The sequence below is a fragment of the Pelodiscus sinensis genome, unplaced genomic scaffold (assembly GCF_049634645.1).
Source record: "Pelodiscus sinensis isolate JC-2024 unplaced genomic scaffold, ASM4963464v1 ctg34, whole genome shotgun sequence".
In the NCBI taxonomy this organism is placed as follows: Eukaryota; Metazoa; Chordata; order Testudines; family Trionychidae; genus Pelodiscus; species Pelodiscus sinensis.
This window is the reverse complement of record NW_027465849.1, coordinates 6,651,974-6,667,658: the sequence shown is the minus strand read 5'-3', so window position 1 is coordinate 6,667,658 and position 15,685 is coordinate 6,651,974. Positions and strand designations below refer to the sequence as shown.

General features: G+C 63.0%; 2 protein-coding genes across 2 annotated transcripts; one reads left to right on the top strand and one right to left on the bottom strand.

The window, feature by feature from the left end:
* The first annotated feature begins 498 nt into the window (after nt 1-498).
* QPCTL (glutaminyl-peptide cyclotransferase like) lies at nt 499-7,372 on the top strand. The gene is made up of 7 exons (XM_075915159.1): nt 499-725; nt 1,928-2,074; nt 4,015-4,302; nt 4,699-4,851; nt 5,018-5,117; nt 5,581-5,697; nt 6,317-7,372. Exons 1-7 carry the CDS (start codon nt 519-521, stop codon nt 6,460-6,462), a joined length of 1,158 nt encoding a protein of 385 aa, XP_075771274.1. The 5' UTR covers nt 499-518; the 3' UTR covers nt 6,463-7,372.
* On the bottom strand, nt 7,101-12,856 carry LOC142823766 (peptidoglycan recognition protein 1-like). Its single transcript, XM_075915090.1, has 3 exons — nt 12,841-12,856; nt 7,610-7,762; nt 7,101-7,279 (listed from the first exon to the last, which is right to left on the bottom strand). The coding sequence occupies exons 1-3, from the start codon at nt 12,854-12,856 to the stop codon at nt 7,101-7,103; spliced, it is 348 nt and encodes a 115-aa protein (XP_075771205.1).
* Between the last annotated feature and the right edge of the window lie 2,829 nt (nt 12,857-15,685).

Genomic DNA, 15,685 nt, shown 5'->3' with positions numbered 1-15,685 from the left:
GGGGTGTGATGGACCCAGGGATGAGCTAGGGGTAGGGGGTCAGACCCTGGGGTGTGTTTGGGGAGTAGGGGGAGGCCCAGGGGTGTGTTTGGGGGTGTGATGGACCCAGGGATGAGCTGGGGGTAGGGGTCAGACCCTGGGGTGTGTTTGGGGAGTAGGGGAGACCCAGGAGGTGCAGGGGGGCGCGTGTATGACGCTTTTCAACATGCCCGTGTGATGAGGTGTCCTTATCTGGCCCTGCCCCCATGTGGGCGTGTCCTGATTTAACCCCTCCCCCGAGGGCGTGGCCCTACCCCCTTCCCACGCCCCGCTCCCATGGCCCCGCCCTGGCTCCCCCTCTTGTGGGCGGGTCTTCAGGCTCGCCCCGCCCACAAACGGGAGGGGGCCTTTATCGGGAGCGGCCGCGCGGGGGGCGTGGTTGGATTGTGCCCCGCCCTCCGGCCGGGGCTCCCCCTCGGTGGGCGGGGCCTGGCCATGCCCCGCCCAGGGGGCGGAGCTCGCGGTCCGCCGGCAGCGCCATGCGGAAAGGGCCGGCTGCGGGGGCCCGGCGCGTCCGGGGAGGGGGCGGCCCGGAGCCCAGCCCCCCCCCGCGCCGCGGCCCCCCCCGCCGCCTCAAGCTCCTCCTCCTGCCCCCCCTGCTGCTCCTGCTGCTGCTGCTCGGCGCCCGCCTCTACGGGCAATGGGGGGCCGGCGGGGGGCAGCCGGGGGGCGCGCCCGGGGCTCAGGTGAGGGGGGGGGTTAAGGGAGCATGGGAGTGGAGGAGGGGCTTACGAGCTGGGGGGGGCGTAGTGCCTGGGGGAGTGGGGATAGGGAGTTGGGGGTGGCTGAGGGGGTGTTTGGCCAGGGTGCCCAGTGGTGGTGGCGGGCATGGTGGGGAGGCGAGGACGGTGCGGGGGGGCTGGGCGATGGTGCCCAGTGGTGGGGGCGGGCATGGTGGGGAGGCGAGGAGGGTGCGGGGGGGCTGGGCGATGGTGCCCAGTGGTGGGGGCGGGCATGGTGGGGAGGCGAGGAGGGTGCGGGGGGGCTGGGCGATGGTGCCCAGTGGTGGGGGCGGGCATGGTGGAAGGTGCAGGGGGGCTGGGTGAGGGTGCCCAGTGGTGAGGGCGGGCATGGTGGCCAGGAGTGGAAGGTGCAGGGGGGCTGGCCAGGGTGCCCAGTGGTGGGGGCGGGCATGGTGGCCAGGAGTGGAAGGTGCAGGGGGGCGGGGCCAGGGTGCCCAGTGGTGGGGGCGGGCATGGTGGCCAGGAGTGGAAGGTGCAGGGGGGCTGGCCAGGGTGCCCAGTGGTGGGGGCGGGCATGGTGGCCAGGAGTGGAAGGTGCAGGGGGGCTGGCCAGGGTGCCCAGTGGTGGGGGCGGGCATGGTGGGGAGGCGAGGAGGGTGCGGGGGGGCTGGCCAGGGTGCCCAGTGGTGAGGGCGGGCATGGTGGCCAGGAGTGGAAGGTGCAGGGGGGCGGGGCCAGGGTGCCCAGTGGTGGGGGCGGGCATGGTGGGGAGGCGTGGAAGGTGCAGGGGGGCTGGGCGAGGGCGCCGCCATGTGGGGCAGGCCTGTCTCGGGGTGCGGTGTGGATGAGCCCAAGGGCAGCCGGCCTCTGGCAAAGGGGCTGGCCTGGCTGTGGGTGCCCAGAGCCCTCCGAGAGGTGCCAGGATTGCGTCTTGGTCCCTCTCCCCTGTCGAGGCTCTTTCGTTCTCGCCGGCTCTTCTGCGCCCTGCTGGGGGGTGGCCCCACCTCCTCGGTTCTCACTCCCTGCCTGTCTGGGCCGCAGGCTGCCTGGGGAGCCCTGGCCAGCGAGCAAGGGGCCGTCGTGCTCCCAGGACACGGACCTGGAGACCCCCCTCTGCTTCCGCCTGAGTGCTCTAGGCCCGGCTCCGTCCCCGGTGCGGGCGTTTGGAGCAGGCCCTTGGATTCGAGCCGCGTTCCTTCCCACAGGCCAGCCACAAGCCCCGGAGCCTCTCCAGCACCCAGGTGAAGCGGCTGACCTCCCTGGTGGACCTCCGGCGCCTCTGGAGCTCCTTCCTGAAGCCCATGCTGATTGAGCGGTACCCGGGCAGCCCGGGGAACAAGAAAGTGCGGCAGGTGAGTGCGGGGGCGCCGTGCCGGAGACCAGGGCCTGTCCCGGGCTTGGCTGGACTCCCAGGACCCCGGAGTCACACCCCAGGGCTTTGCCCCAGCTGCAGCCAGTGGCTCAAAGCCGGGAGTTGCTGTGGGCAGCCTTGCTTTGTTTCAGGCTCCAGTGCAAACGAATTAGCCGCTGGACAGTCACTGCCGCCAGTGTTCCCTGAAAGCCAGGCGCTTGTGTGGCCGCGCAGGAGAGAGTCCGCTGCCGCACAGCGGAGTAGCAGGGCGCCCATCCCTCACTATTGTGTTTCTGTGTGTGGTGCACATTTGCACATGCCTCGGTGCACATGCAAAAATTATTCCGCACGCTGGTGGCAAAAAGCCTAGCAGGAAAGTTGACTGCCGCTGGTGTGAAGCGGGTGTGCAAATCGAGAGAGCTCGGTGCCCGCACGGCCCTGGTGTTTGCGATTGCACGAGGGAGCGTTCAGCCGCGAGGCGCGACATGACCCTTGGTGACTGGTGCCTGTGAGGGGAGACGGCATGAGGGAGCACCCCATTTAGCGATGAAAATTTTAGTGCACCTCCTGGGCTTTCTGCAGTGGGGGTGGGGTTACTCTGAACCCTTGCCTTCATCAGTGTTTCTCAGCCAGCAGTACGAGTCCCCTTAGGGGTTCTCGAGAGAAGTCTGGGGGTGAACAGACTTCAACAACTGAAATTTGGAGAAAACGGAATTTTTGTTTTAAGTTTTACAGTGTTTTTATTATTTTTGTACTTTTTACACCCCCAAATTTCATCGCCCGCCAAGCTGCGATTAAGTTGTTTAAACAAATGCGTTGCAATGGGAGACAAACAAACAATTTATGTGTCTGAAAACTGTAGGTACTGGGGGTTACTTATAATTTTTTTTTTAAAAATAAGGGGTACTCAAAAAAAAAAAAAAAAGGATGAGAAACACGGGTCTACACTACTCTGCTAATCCCGCGAGCTGTCCGCGCAGCACCCCCTAGTGGAGATGCCGGGAAAGCTGACCGATGCTTCAGAACAATTTCCCTGAGGGGGAAGGGGAAGCAAGCGCAGCTGTGGCAGCCGGGGGCTGTGTCTTTTCCACCCCCCCCCAAACAGCAAAGCGACGTTGAGCTGCAGGAGTAGCCCTGGTTTAAATCCGAGAGGTGGAAAGTCTTTGGGGTGGGGGCTGTGGGGAGCGACGCCCTGTGGAGCGCCCTGTCTCCATAATTCACTAGGCTGTCTACCTCAAGCTTATTAGCATATATGTTAATTAGCTACCATTGGGTTCCTTTGGCTGGACTGCACAAGGCCTTAAGCCACCTGCATCTGTGGAGACTGCTCGTTGGAGCGCTCGGCCCGGCGTGCAGCTGGGAGCTAATGAGGTGACAGCGGAGAGAGTTCTGCGACTCTGGGTAAATCAAAGGTTGAGTTGGATTTGGTTAATGAAAACACCCCTTGATGTGGTGCGTGATTGGCCTGTGGAACTCCCCGCCACTGGAAGTCACCAGGGCCGAGCACTTACTAAGATGCCCAAAGGAAGAGGAGGCTTGTTTGGAGAACAAGGCTCTCCGGCGCGGTGGGTGGTGAGAACCAGCGACCTGGCCGGGGGAGTGAACCCGCGCCGGTCTCCGACTCCGGATGAGCCCAGGCGTGGGAGGCAGATGGTCCCACGTCGGCTCCTGCAGGGTTCTGTTGCCTCCCTCTGCAGCAGCTGGCGCTGGTTGGAGGTGGGATGCCAGGCTGGGCAGGCCATGGAGCTGGTCCTGTCGGGCAGCATGTGGGGTCCGTCTCGGAGCCTCCCAGGCCCTTTGCATCTCTCCAGCTTTTCCCCATAGCTTAGAGGAAGCAGTCCCCCCTTTGCCCCCCCAGACCTTCCTGCTGGCAGCCTCCCCTTTCCTGTTGCCCCCTGACTTCCCCAGCCAGCACCCTGACGCCTCTCTGTCTTGCCCCAGCACATTGTGGACAGCCTGGGCAGGCTGGCCGCGGGCTGGCGGGTGGAGCTGGACGCCTTTGAGGACCGGACCCCGCGGGGTGTCGTGGGCTTCGCCAACGTGGTGGCCACGCTGGACCCCGCGGCCAGGAAGCGCCTGGTCCTGGCCTGCCACTATGACTCCAAGTACTTCCCCCGCGACCGGCAGGGCCGCACCTTCCTGGGGGCCACCGACTCAGCCGTGCCCTGCTCCATCCTGCTGGAGCTGGCCACGGCCTTGGACACGGAGCTGCTGAGGGCCAAGAAGCAGGTGAGAGCTCTCAGGTCAGGGGATCTATTCTCTTGGCTCAGGGAAAGGAGTGGGGTCTAGTGGTTAGAGCAGGAGGCCTGGATTCCATCTCCGCTCTGGGAGGGGAGTGCGGTCTAGTGGTTAAAGCGGGAGGGGGGGCTTGGCGCCAGGTACCCGGATTCCATTCCAACTCTGGGAGGGGAGTGCGGTCTAGTGGTTAGAGCAGGGGGGCTTGGTGCCAGGTACCCGGATTCCAGTCCAACTCTGGGAGGGGAGTGCGGTCTAGTGGTTGGGGGGGGTGGGGGGCTGGGAGCCAGGAACCTTGGGTTCTATCCCAGCTCTGCTGCTGTCCGGGGTGCTGTCCCCTCGCCTGCCTGGAAAGGCCGGGTGCTGAGCCAGCCCCGTGTCTCCCCCCAGGGCTCCGAGGTGACGCTGCAGCTGCTGTTCCTGGACGGCGAGGAGGCCTTTGGGGAGTGGAGCGAGACGGACTCCCTGTACGGGGCGCGCCACCTGGCCGAGCACATGGCCAAGGCCTGGCACCCGGCGGGGATCAGCCAGCTCCAGGCTGTGGTGAGACCCGTCTGCCTGCCCTGCCCTGCGCGTGAGGGTGGGGGGTCCCCATGGACAGACTGGAGGGGATGGGGGGGCTTTTCCTAATGGGGGGGGGCACTGTCTATACTGGAGCGTCCACCAGTCCCTGCCACTGCGGATTTAACCCCTCGGTGCCTCCCCGCAGAGCCTGTTTGTCCTGCTGGACCTGCTGGGGGCCCGGCAGCCGACCATCCAGAACCACTTCCCCCTCACGGCCTCCTGGTTCGACCGGCTCGTCGGCATCGGTACTGCACCGTCCCTCCTCGCGGGGGAGGGGGGAAGGGGAGGAGAGAAGGGGGCGGTGGCCCCGCCAGTGCCCACAGGGGCACCACGCCGCCCCCGCCCTTGCCCGGCGGCTACTGCTTCTGTTGGACTGAATACAAGGGTCTGGCTTCTAGCCCCAGCTCTGGCAGGGGAGTGGGGCTTAGTGGTTAGAGCCGGGGGGGCGCTGGGAGCCAGGGCACCTTGTGGGGGGAGGAGTTGGGGATTCCATCCCCCCACAGCGGTGGGCCGGGCCCCTTTCCCCAGCTCTTGACTTCCATCAGACAACTTGTCAGGCTTCAAATGCCCCGACCTCCCTCCCCCATGTTCCTTCCTGCCCCTGGGGGCAGCAGCGTCTCCGCGCCCCCTGGGGGCTCTCCAGCCTGAGCAGCCAGTAAGCCCTGTGGGTCCCAGCATCCAGCCCTGTCCTCACTCTTTGTCGCCCAGAGAAGCGTCTGCACCAGCTGGGCCTGCTGCAGTCCCACCCCCGGGAGCAGATGTACTTCCAGCGGGAGCCGATGTACGGGCCAGTCGAGGACGACCACGTTCCCTTCCTCCGCAGAGGTACCTGCCCTGCCCCGCCCCATGCTCCTGGGCAGCCGGGCATAGAGCCTTGTGGGATGGGCAGCCGGGAGGGGGGGGTGGGTATGTGCAGACAGTCCACAGTGAGCTCTCCCCTGCCCCAACATGGTGTCATGGAGAGAGCAAGGGATCAGGTCCTGGCTTTGCCCCCTTCCTGCCTCAGTTTCCCCATCTGTGAAGGGGCAGGCATCCTGCAGCCCCTCCCCTTCTTGGAAAGTGCTTTGAGATCCACCAATGACAAGGGGCTGTGTGAGAGCTTCGTGGATATGATTGGCCGGCCTGGCACGCTTCACCCAAGAGGGGGCTGCATTTTGAACTGATCTTTGAGGGGGTGAAAGACTGTAAATACATCAGTGCTATCTCGCCGCTTGGCCCTAGTCCACGTTCTGTGTCTGGCCAACCCAGTTCCCACAATGCACCAGGCCAGCTGCTCCATGCTAGCTCGGGAGGATGTCACACGTCGCCCTCTAGTGGCTAAGGCACATGGGGGTAACAACCTACTACTGCTGGCGGTAGCGGCAGCAGTAGCAGTCTGTGCTTGCTGAGCTGCCGGTCCCCATCGGGATCCCTGCTGACCGTCTGTGTGTCTGTCTGGCCGCAGGAGTGCCGGTGCTGCATCTCATTGCCACCCCCTTCCCATGGGTCTGGCACACGATGGAGGACACGGAGCAGAACCTGCACCCCCCGACCGTGGAGAACCTCTGCAAGATCCTAGCCGCCTTCCTGGCCGAGTACCTGCGGCTGTGAAGGCCGGGAACTGACCCCGCCTTGGGCCGAGCGCCATGGAGCCACTGGCCAAAACACTGTAGGGACCAGGCTGGCTGCGTGGGGCTGGGCGGCCCAGGCTGGGGCAGCCCCACAGGCTGGGGGAGAGGAGTTGCTGTGACGTGGGCGTGCCAGGAGGAGCACGGGAAGGAGACTACTTCTTGCTGAGGCCGGCCCAGGAGTGAAACTTCTTGCTGGAGCCCTTGAGGGGTCTCTGGTGCTGCCCAGGCTGAGTGGGCTTTTGTGGGCGTTCACACTCCCTCTGGAGCTCTGGCCCCCAGCTGATTGGACTCTGCGCCCCCAAGCGCTGGGGCCTGGACCAGCCTCCTCCCAGCAGGGCCCCGGCCCCAGCTGGTCGCATCCCCCCGGGGCCAAGATGTGGAAGCAGGAATAACTAGGCTGAACCGTGCTGAGCCGGGGCCAGACACGGGATTGTGGGGAACCCTGGCCTATGCTGCAGTGAGGCCCCCCAGCTGCCGGCCCACCAGGCTTTGCTCCGATAGACGGGGCCCATCCAGCCCGGAGGCACGGGGGCATCAGGCCACAGAGGGTGAGAATCATGAGGCTGCCCCCTGCTGGCGGGCAGAGGTGCTGCAGGGGGAGGCAGAAGCAGCAGGGACTCAGGCTTTGAACGGGGGCCGCTGGCTGATGCCCCCGTAGAGGGCGTTGCCGGGGTAGCTGGTGGGTCTCCCGTTGCGATGCCCCTTCAGGGTGTAGCTGCGGCTCCACAAGCCCCGGGCGACGGAGCATCGGGCCAGGCTCCTGGCAGCTTTCAGGGCAGCGGCCGTGGGGGCTCTGTCTGCAGGACAAAGGAGCCCCAGTGAGTCTCGCCCTGGTCCCGTCTGCACCCAGGGGCCGTGCTGGAGACCACAATAAAGAACCTTCCCCTGTGCACACTGGATTGGCCACCTCAATATCCCCCCCCCCCCCCAGGCTCAGGGTAGAATCTAAGGGTCCCAATGAACAAACTCCCTCCCCCCTCCCCCCGTGCCCGCAGGGTGCTGTTTCCAGCCAGGTCTCTCTGTAGCAGTGACCATCCCTGCAGCACCCGGCGCTGGTCCCTGCCCAGGCATCTGGGGGCAGGAGCCTGCAGAGGGGCCCTCGCTGGGGAAGGGGGGGACCCACGTACCGGAGAAGCTGCCCAGGAAGCTGAGTCCCAGCGACTTAGGGTGAGTGATGCTGGCGTGGGACCCCCTCGTGCTCCAGCCGCGGCCCTCGTAGACTCTCCCGTCCTCGCCGACCAGGACGCTGCAGGCCAAGTAGGGGCTGACGGTGGGGTAGCCTGTGCTGAGTGGGGGAGGGGAGAAAGGGCTGGATGAATGGGGGTGCCTCCTACCTGCCCTGGCCACGCAGCAGGCTCAGGCCCAGGGCCGGTGCTCCGAGTGGGGCCGGAGCTGCTGCGATGGGGCCGGCCGGCCAGCAAAGGCCGTGGGCTGGCGGTCCAAGGTCACCCTGGCCTGGGGAAGCTCCTACCCAGGGCGTGCGGCTCAGTGGCTGCCTGTCTCCTCTGCTCCCTGCGGCCATTTGCACCCCTGCGGCCTGTCCCCTCCCCTCTGCAGCCTCTTCCCCCCCCCCAGCCCCTGAGCCTTCCGCTCTCCCAATGCAGACGCCACCTCCCCCTCTCCTTCCCGGGACCTTCCAGAGATGGGGCGACCAGGGGGCCATGGAAACAGAGGAGGCTCCTTCCACCGGCGGAACTCCCTGCCCCTGGCTGTCGCTGCACCAGGAGCAGGGACCAGCCACAGAGCCGAGGTGTCTGGAGCATGAGAACACGGGTGATGCTTAGTGGGTAACAGTTAACCGGTCCCCAGGAACAGCCCGTCGCAGGCGCAGTCAACCAGTTAAACTTCACAGTAGCCCACTTAACTAATCAACGCAATGGGACGCGGATGGGAAGGAAATTCTCCAGTGGCTGGGTGATCCCACCATGGGCCACTAGGGGGCGCCTCACACCTCTCGGAACAGCTGGCCACTGGTGCAGACCAGACGCCGGGGTAGATGGGTGCTCCCCGGACACACGGGCTACGTCTACACTGGCATGATTTTCCGGAAATGCTTTTAACGGAAAAGTTTTCCGTTAAAAGCATTTTTTGGAAAAGAGCGTCTAGATTGGCACGGACACTTTTCCGCAAAAGCGTTTTTTGCGGAAGAGCATCTGCCAATCCAGACGCGCTTTTGCACAAAAAAGCCCCGATCGCTATTTTAGCCATTGGGGCTTTTTTGCGCAAAACACATCTGGGCTGTCTACACGGGCCCTCTTGTGCAAATGATTTGTGCAAGAGGGCTTTTGCCTGAACGGGAGCAGCGTAGTATTTCCGCAAGAACACTGACGATCTTACATGAGCCGTTGGCCTTCTTGGCTACAAGGGCGCCTGTTGACTCATCTCCAGCTTCTCAGCCACTGGAATCCCCAGGCCCTTTTCTGCCGAATGGCTGCTTAGCCCGTCGGTCCCCAGCCTGTAAGGATGCCTGGGATTCTTCCGCCCCAAGGGCAGGACTGTGACTTGTCCTTGTTGAACCTCATCCAATTTCTTCTGGCCCAACCCTCCAGGACACCCTGGGAGGTGTGAGCCTCAGGGTCCAGCTTCCCCTCTCCAATCTCTCTGCCTTTACTCATAGACTTTAAGGTCAGAAGGGACCATTATGATCATTTAGTCTGACCCCCTGCACAGTGCAGGCCACAGAATCTCACCCACCCCTCCTAGAATAATCCTCTCACCTGTATCTCAGATATTGAAGCCTTCAAATACTTTGAAGACCCCAAGATGCAGAGAATCCTCCAGCTGTGATCTGTGCCCCATGCTACAGAGGAAGGCGAAAAACCTCCAGGGCCTCTGCCAATCTACCCTTTACGGAGCCCCTGGGCACAGCTCCAAGAGGACCTGCTGGCTCAGGGGTTAGAGCCGCTGTGCAGGTCTCTGCTTCCCTTTGGCTGAGGGGAGAATGGCACCCGGGTCTCCCACCTCCCAGGGAGCCCTGATCACTGGGCTCAGATCTGGGGGGGCACATCTCTGGCTGGATTCTGCCTGGGACCCTCAACCGTGGCCACCTACGTACGCCAGCCCTGCAAGGCACTCGGGCAGATGAATGCCAATCTCTCCCCAGGCTGTGGAGCAATGCCTGATTTTCTAGGTGCCTAAATCCTCCCCCTTCCCCCCCAAAAAACACAGCTGGTGTTGCAATACTCCCGTTCTTTGGAGGAGCTGGGCCCTCCCTTCCCACCTGTCTGCCAAACACTTCTGGGGCAGCCCGGAGGCCTGGCTTATTGCCCAGGGTATTTCTGCTGGCAAAAGTTACAGAGCAGCCGGCTGGAGCTGAGCGGGGTGGAACTGGCCAGTGCCGGGACTAGGGGCTGCTGCCACGCGGCCCCTGGTGTGACATGGTTCCATGATGCACAGGTTTGGGTCAATGTGCGCTCAGTGCCGCCGCTGTGCAAACCATCCCAGCAGCTCTGGTGGCAGCTTTTCGCTGTTCCCATGGCTCCCCAAACCTCAGAGGGATCAGGCTAGGCTGTAACTTTCAAACCAGCGTGTGGTCCTGGCACGCTTTGGAGCCTACCCAAAATATAGAGACTCATGAGCTTTGGTGGGCAACACGCACTTCATCAGATGAGTTGGAGTGGACGTAACAGAGAGAGCTATAGAAATCAGGGGACCCCGTCCATTGCAGGACCCCTGTGAATGAGGCTACTGAAGTGGGCCATTCATAGCTTTCCATGTGGAAATGCAGATGTTAAAGGCAGGAGAAACGGGCTTTGTAATGCGCCAGCAGTTAATGTCTTCATTCAAGCCCAGATTAGCGGTCACATCTGTAGACGAATTCCAGTTCTGCAACCTCCCTGTAATTGGCCTAGTGCAATTCCTTTGTAGCATCCTGGAAAACGCCGCCTGGCTCTCATGACCCCTTTGGGGGAGACGTGACGCTCCGGCAGAGCCGGCGCGAGCCATTCCTGCGTCCCGGGCAGCCGGCGCGCGCCGCATGCGTGGCTCCGCCCTTGGGCGCACGGCGCATGTGCAGCCCTGCCCCCCGGCACGCTGCACACCTTAAAGCTGCAATCGGGCACGTGGCGCCTGATTGCAGCTCTAAGGGGCGCCGTGCGGCTCCCGGCCCCGGGTGCACAGCGGCCTTTACAGCTGCCATCAGGCACCTTCCATAGATTGGCACCCCCGGCAGCTGCCTGGCTAGCACCCCCTCTTAATCCAGCCCTGCCTCCGGGAAGGGTCAGGCCCTTCGCAGGACACTTGGGAGCTAATGGACCGTCCAAGAAGGTGCCGCTGAGCCATACCAAGTGAGGACCGTTTCCGAGGAAGCCCATACATGGTGGGGAAGCTGAGATGCTCCAAGGAGCCAGCCGATGGCTGCAAAAGTCCCATTCTGGGCTCCGGGGCCTGGCCTGCCCCGCAGGGATTCCTGGTGGGACATATTCAGAGCTGCAGCTCTGCTGAGCTTGGAAGCACCGAATAGCCCCTGGGTGGGGATGGAGGGGCTGCATCCCCCTCCGGAGCCCTGGCTGGAATCGGGAGGGACCCCTGGACAGTTGATTAGCAGGTAGGTGGGTTTGGTCTCTGCAGCGTTGGCCCCGTGACACCGGGTGTTGCTGGGCGGGGCCAGAGCTGTGCTACTCATCAGGCGTGTAGCCGCTGCGGGGGCTGGACAGCAAGGGTATGTCTAGACTAGGCTCCATCGACGGAGCCATGTAGACGAGTTTACTAGACATAGGGAAATGAAGCGGCGATTTAAATAATCACGGCTTCATTTACATCAAAATGGCCATACTGGAGCAGTCAACAAAGGGGTAGGGCAGAGGAGCGGCCAGGGACGCCAGAGGACGATGTCACCCAGCGCGCCTCAGGGATGACGCGGCCGGGTGCGCCCGGGGACGCCGGGGGCGTGACGTCAGCCAGGGCCATGGAGAGAGATTTTAAAAGCTGCACAGGGCAGAGGAGGGGGGAGGAGCGGAGAGCGTGGAAGGAAGACCGGGGACGAGAGACCCAGAAAGACCGACGGACGGGGGAGGTGGGGAGGTGAGTGGTGAGTCTGGCCAGCCGTCGAGTAGGGCCGTGAAACCCGAGAGCGGATGGGTTTGGGGCTACAGCCCCGTCTGCTGAGCAGGGACAAAACTCCCTGCTTAAGGGCCCTGGGTCGGGGCTTGGAGTGAGGGTGGGTCCGATCCCCCTTTTTCCCCACCCCGGGGAGCGATTCACGAACCCCCCCCCCAGGCGAGGATGGAGAGGGCGATACGGGCGCCTAATAGGCCCACGGAGACCCGCTTGGGTGAGCATCCGGAGGGTGGATTTAAAGAGACGATTTTTTTTGTTTTGGGAAAAGAACCCGACGAACTAGATGGGGGTTGACTCGAGATTCCTCCCGGGAACTTGGTACAGGCTGTCTGACCGGAGATGGGACAATTCTACAGGGTCCCGGAAAGCCTCATCTATGTACCTCTGTGCCTCCCTCAGCTCCTCCAGGTCAGCCGCCCTGGCCTCCAAAGCCCGGACGCGGTCTCAGGGGGCCAGGAGCTCCTTGCACCCAACGCACACAGACGCCACCCGCCCCCGGGGCAGGGAATCGTACATGCTACACTGAGTGCAATAAACAGGAGAGCCCCCACTCTGCTGCTGGCCTTCTGCCTGCATTCCCTCCTACAGCTACCAAGGTTTTTATTTAAGTCAGGAAGTTTGGATTACCGTTTAGTTTAAAGGTTTTATAGAACGGCGAGTGTCCCTCACCCCCTTCCCACCTCCCTCTCCAAACTCCCTGTTTGCTGCTCCTGTTCGCAAAGCTCCCTGGTCGCTGACTCACTGTTTTAGAAGACCCTGACCTTCCTGATAGCCCCGCCCCCTGTCTAAGGCTCAACCAATGAACAGAGGCGTCTAGATTTCAAACCTTGTTTAGGATCTCACAGCTTCCAGCTGCCGGCCACAGCACAGGGTCCTTCAAACAGACAGACTGACAGACAAACACACGCTCGGCACACAGCAAGTAACCCCTGAACACAAGCATGCACTACAGACAGCCAGGAGCGCCCTGAGGCGGGCTGCGGCAGCTGGAGCCCCAAGCAGAACGCGTGATCGGCGCCCCCCGCTTGCACGGCCGTCAGTGGGGTGATGTCATCATCGGGCACCGTTGAAGGCTGCGCCCTAGGCGATGACCGAGTTGGCCTGTAGCCACAGGCCGTCCCTGCAGACAGCCACTTCCCTCCAGAGTCCTGTACTTGCTTCTCCTTCACCTGGAGAACTCCCTCTCGAAACTCCTTCTTAGCTGCTCCTGTTCGCCAGAGAGGCACCAGCACAGGGGCAGACAGCTCCACGGGAGCTCGTCTGTACAGGAGCCAGCTTGAAAGCCACTATCTGCACTTACCAACCACTTTCTGCATGTACCAGCTCCCAGCTCCCTCCCCATCCCCTCTGCCTACTGCTGCCTCTTTATCAGAGGCAGCAGCACCAGAGGGAAAGGGAGGCAGCTCCATGGGAGCCAGTGTTCATGGGGACCGTGTGTGGAAGGCAGCAGCAGGGCGAGCAGGCGGCTCCGGTTTATTAATTAATTTTGTAAATGGCTACAGGCTAACACCTGTACCGTGGACCAGGACTTCTCTGCGGGAGCAGCCCGGGCTCTCCGTGGACAGAGGCTGCTGTGGATGCCAGAGCACCCCGATTTCAGGGCGCCCGACACACCACAGATAGGGGCTGCGGTAAGCATTGCCCGAGTAGGGTGCTACTTACCGGATAACCAGGTCACCCGGTAACCTTGCACATCCCTAGTTTCCAGGGCCACTTGCGACTCCTGTGGTGTGGAGGGAATCCCGTCACTCTTCCTGGGGAACAGCACAGCACGAAGGCAGGGAGTGATGAGGGGTTCCCAGACACCTCGCCTGGCGCACACGGTGCAAGCTCTGTTGCAAACATGAAACCGGGTTGCCACAGGGAACTACAGAGTCATGTACTGCTAATCAGATAATAACACCTGCGCCCAGGTGAGAGGGCGGCTGCGGTGCCAGGAGCCCAGAGCAGTGCCTTTGCCAACCTGTGGCGGGGCAGGACAGGTGCAGTCACCCTTCATGCCCCTTCCTCAGCGACACGGGGCACCAGCCATGTCCCAGCCTGGGGTGGCTGCAGCGCCCCCTGCTGAGCTAACAGCGCCGGGTGCTCCCTTAGCCCTTCTCAACAGCAGATCTCGCTGCCCTGGGCAAGAGAGGCTGAACCACTATCCCTGCTTCGAAAGGGGAAACTGAGGAACTGGGCGTGAGAGGGATCTTAAAGGCCGGCCTCGTCCACACACAGCTGCAGTAGGCGTTTAACTGTCCACAGCCTCGTCTCTACATTAGAGTCCTGGCAGGGCCACAGTTCTACCCCGCCATGGGCTAGAATTAACCCTCTCTGGGAAAGGGAGATGGGCCTGGGCCTAGGACCAGACACCTTTACCAAAATGCACGCTGGTAGAACTGTACCAGTAAAACCAACACCACAGCTACACTGATTAAAAAAACCCCAGTGTGTACGCTAAATCTGAAATGTTGGGGCCCTGATCTCGGTCACTGTGTGTCTGGGCGGCACCCGGCCCGACGGGCCCTGATCTCGGTCACTGTGTGTCTGGGCGGCGCCCGGCCCGACGGGCCCTGATCTCGGTCACTGTGTGTCTGGGCGGCGCCCGGCCCGACGGGCCCCGATCTCGGTCACTGTGTGTCTGGGCGGCACCCGGCCCGACGGGCCCCGATCTCGGTCACTGTGTGTCTGGGCGGCGCCCGGCCCGACGGGCCCTGATCTCGGTCACTGTGTGTCTGGGCGGCGCCCGGCCCGACGGGGCCCTGATCTCGGTCACTGTGTGTCTGGGCGGCGCCCGGCCCGACGGGGCCCTGATCTCGGTCACTGTGTGTCTGGGCGGTGCCCGGCCCGACGGGGCCCTGATCTCGGTCACTGTGTGTCTGGGCAGCGCCCGGCCCGACGGGCCCTGATCTCGGTCACTGTGTGTCTGGGCGGCGCCCGGCCCGACGGGGCCCTGATCTCGGTCACTGTGTGTCTGGGCGGCGCCCGGCCCGACGGGGCCCTGATCTCGGTCACTGTGTGTCTGGGCGGCGCCCGGCCTGACGGGCCCTGATCTCGGTCACTGTGTGTCTGGGCGGCGCCCGGCCCGACGGGCCCTGATCTCGGTCACTGTGTGTCTGGGCGGCACCCGGCTCGACGGGCCCTGATCTCGGTCACTGTGTGTCTGGGCGGCGCCCGGCCTGACGGGCCCTGATCTCGGTCACTGTGTGTCTGGGCGGCGCCCGGCCCGACGGGGCCCTGATCTCGGTCACTGTGTGTCTGGGCGGCGCCCGGCCCGACGGGCCCTGATCTCGGTCACTGTGTGTCTGGGCGGCGCCCGGCCCGACGGGCCCTGATCTCGGTCACTGTGTGTCTGGGCGGCGCCCGGCCCGACGGGGCCCTGATCTCGGTCACTGTGTGTCTGGGCGGCGCCCGGCCCGACGGGCCCTGATCTCGGTCACTGTGTGTCTGGGCGGCGCCCGGCCCGACGGGCCCTGATCTCGGTCACTGTGTGTCTGGGTGCTTTAGACGGGAGCAAAACTACCCCGGCTATAATATAACAGATTTATAGGAAACTGGGAGAATTCCTTAACAACAGGGCTACTTACAGTCCAGGACTGGGAGTCCTTCACTGTAAGGCATTAGACCAGTCACACAGAGCTCTTCTGCTTGCCCCACTAGCCAGCAATCAGTCCCACACACAACTCCCCATCCCCTTCTCCTGTGCACAACCAACACCGCTTCTTACCCACTGAGAGGGCATGAAAACCAGTCTCACCAAATCCAAACAGGGACTCCTGCTCCCAAAGGACCAGCCACAGTCCCAGGTCAATGAATACCCCTGGGCCGGTCCTTTAGCATCGAAAAGCTCGCGGTTTACTAACAAGAGGAGGAAAGGGATGGCGGAGGGTAAAACGGGGAAAGGAAACAAACCCATGTACCAGATACAAAGTCCCTGGTGCAGGCTTGTAGCAGCGGTGGAATAAACGGCTCCCTGAAGAGTCTGGAAGACGTCCTTTGTGCGCATGGGGCATCGGTCCATCTGGGCTCAGGTCATAGCAAAGATGCTCTTGAAGTAATGAGCCGGAATGAAGCCGGAGATGGCGGTTCCCCCTCCCCGGTCCTCTCTAGCCTGGCCCTGGGGAGGGAATCCCATTGGTCTTGCTATGGAACGGTAAGCCAAC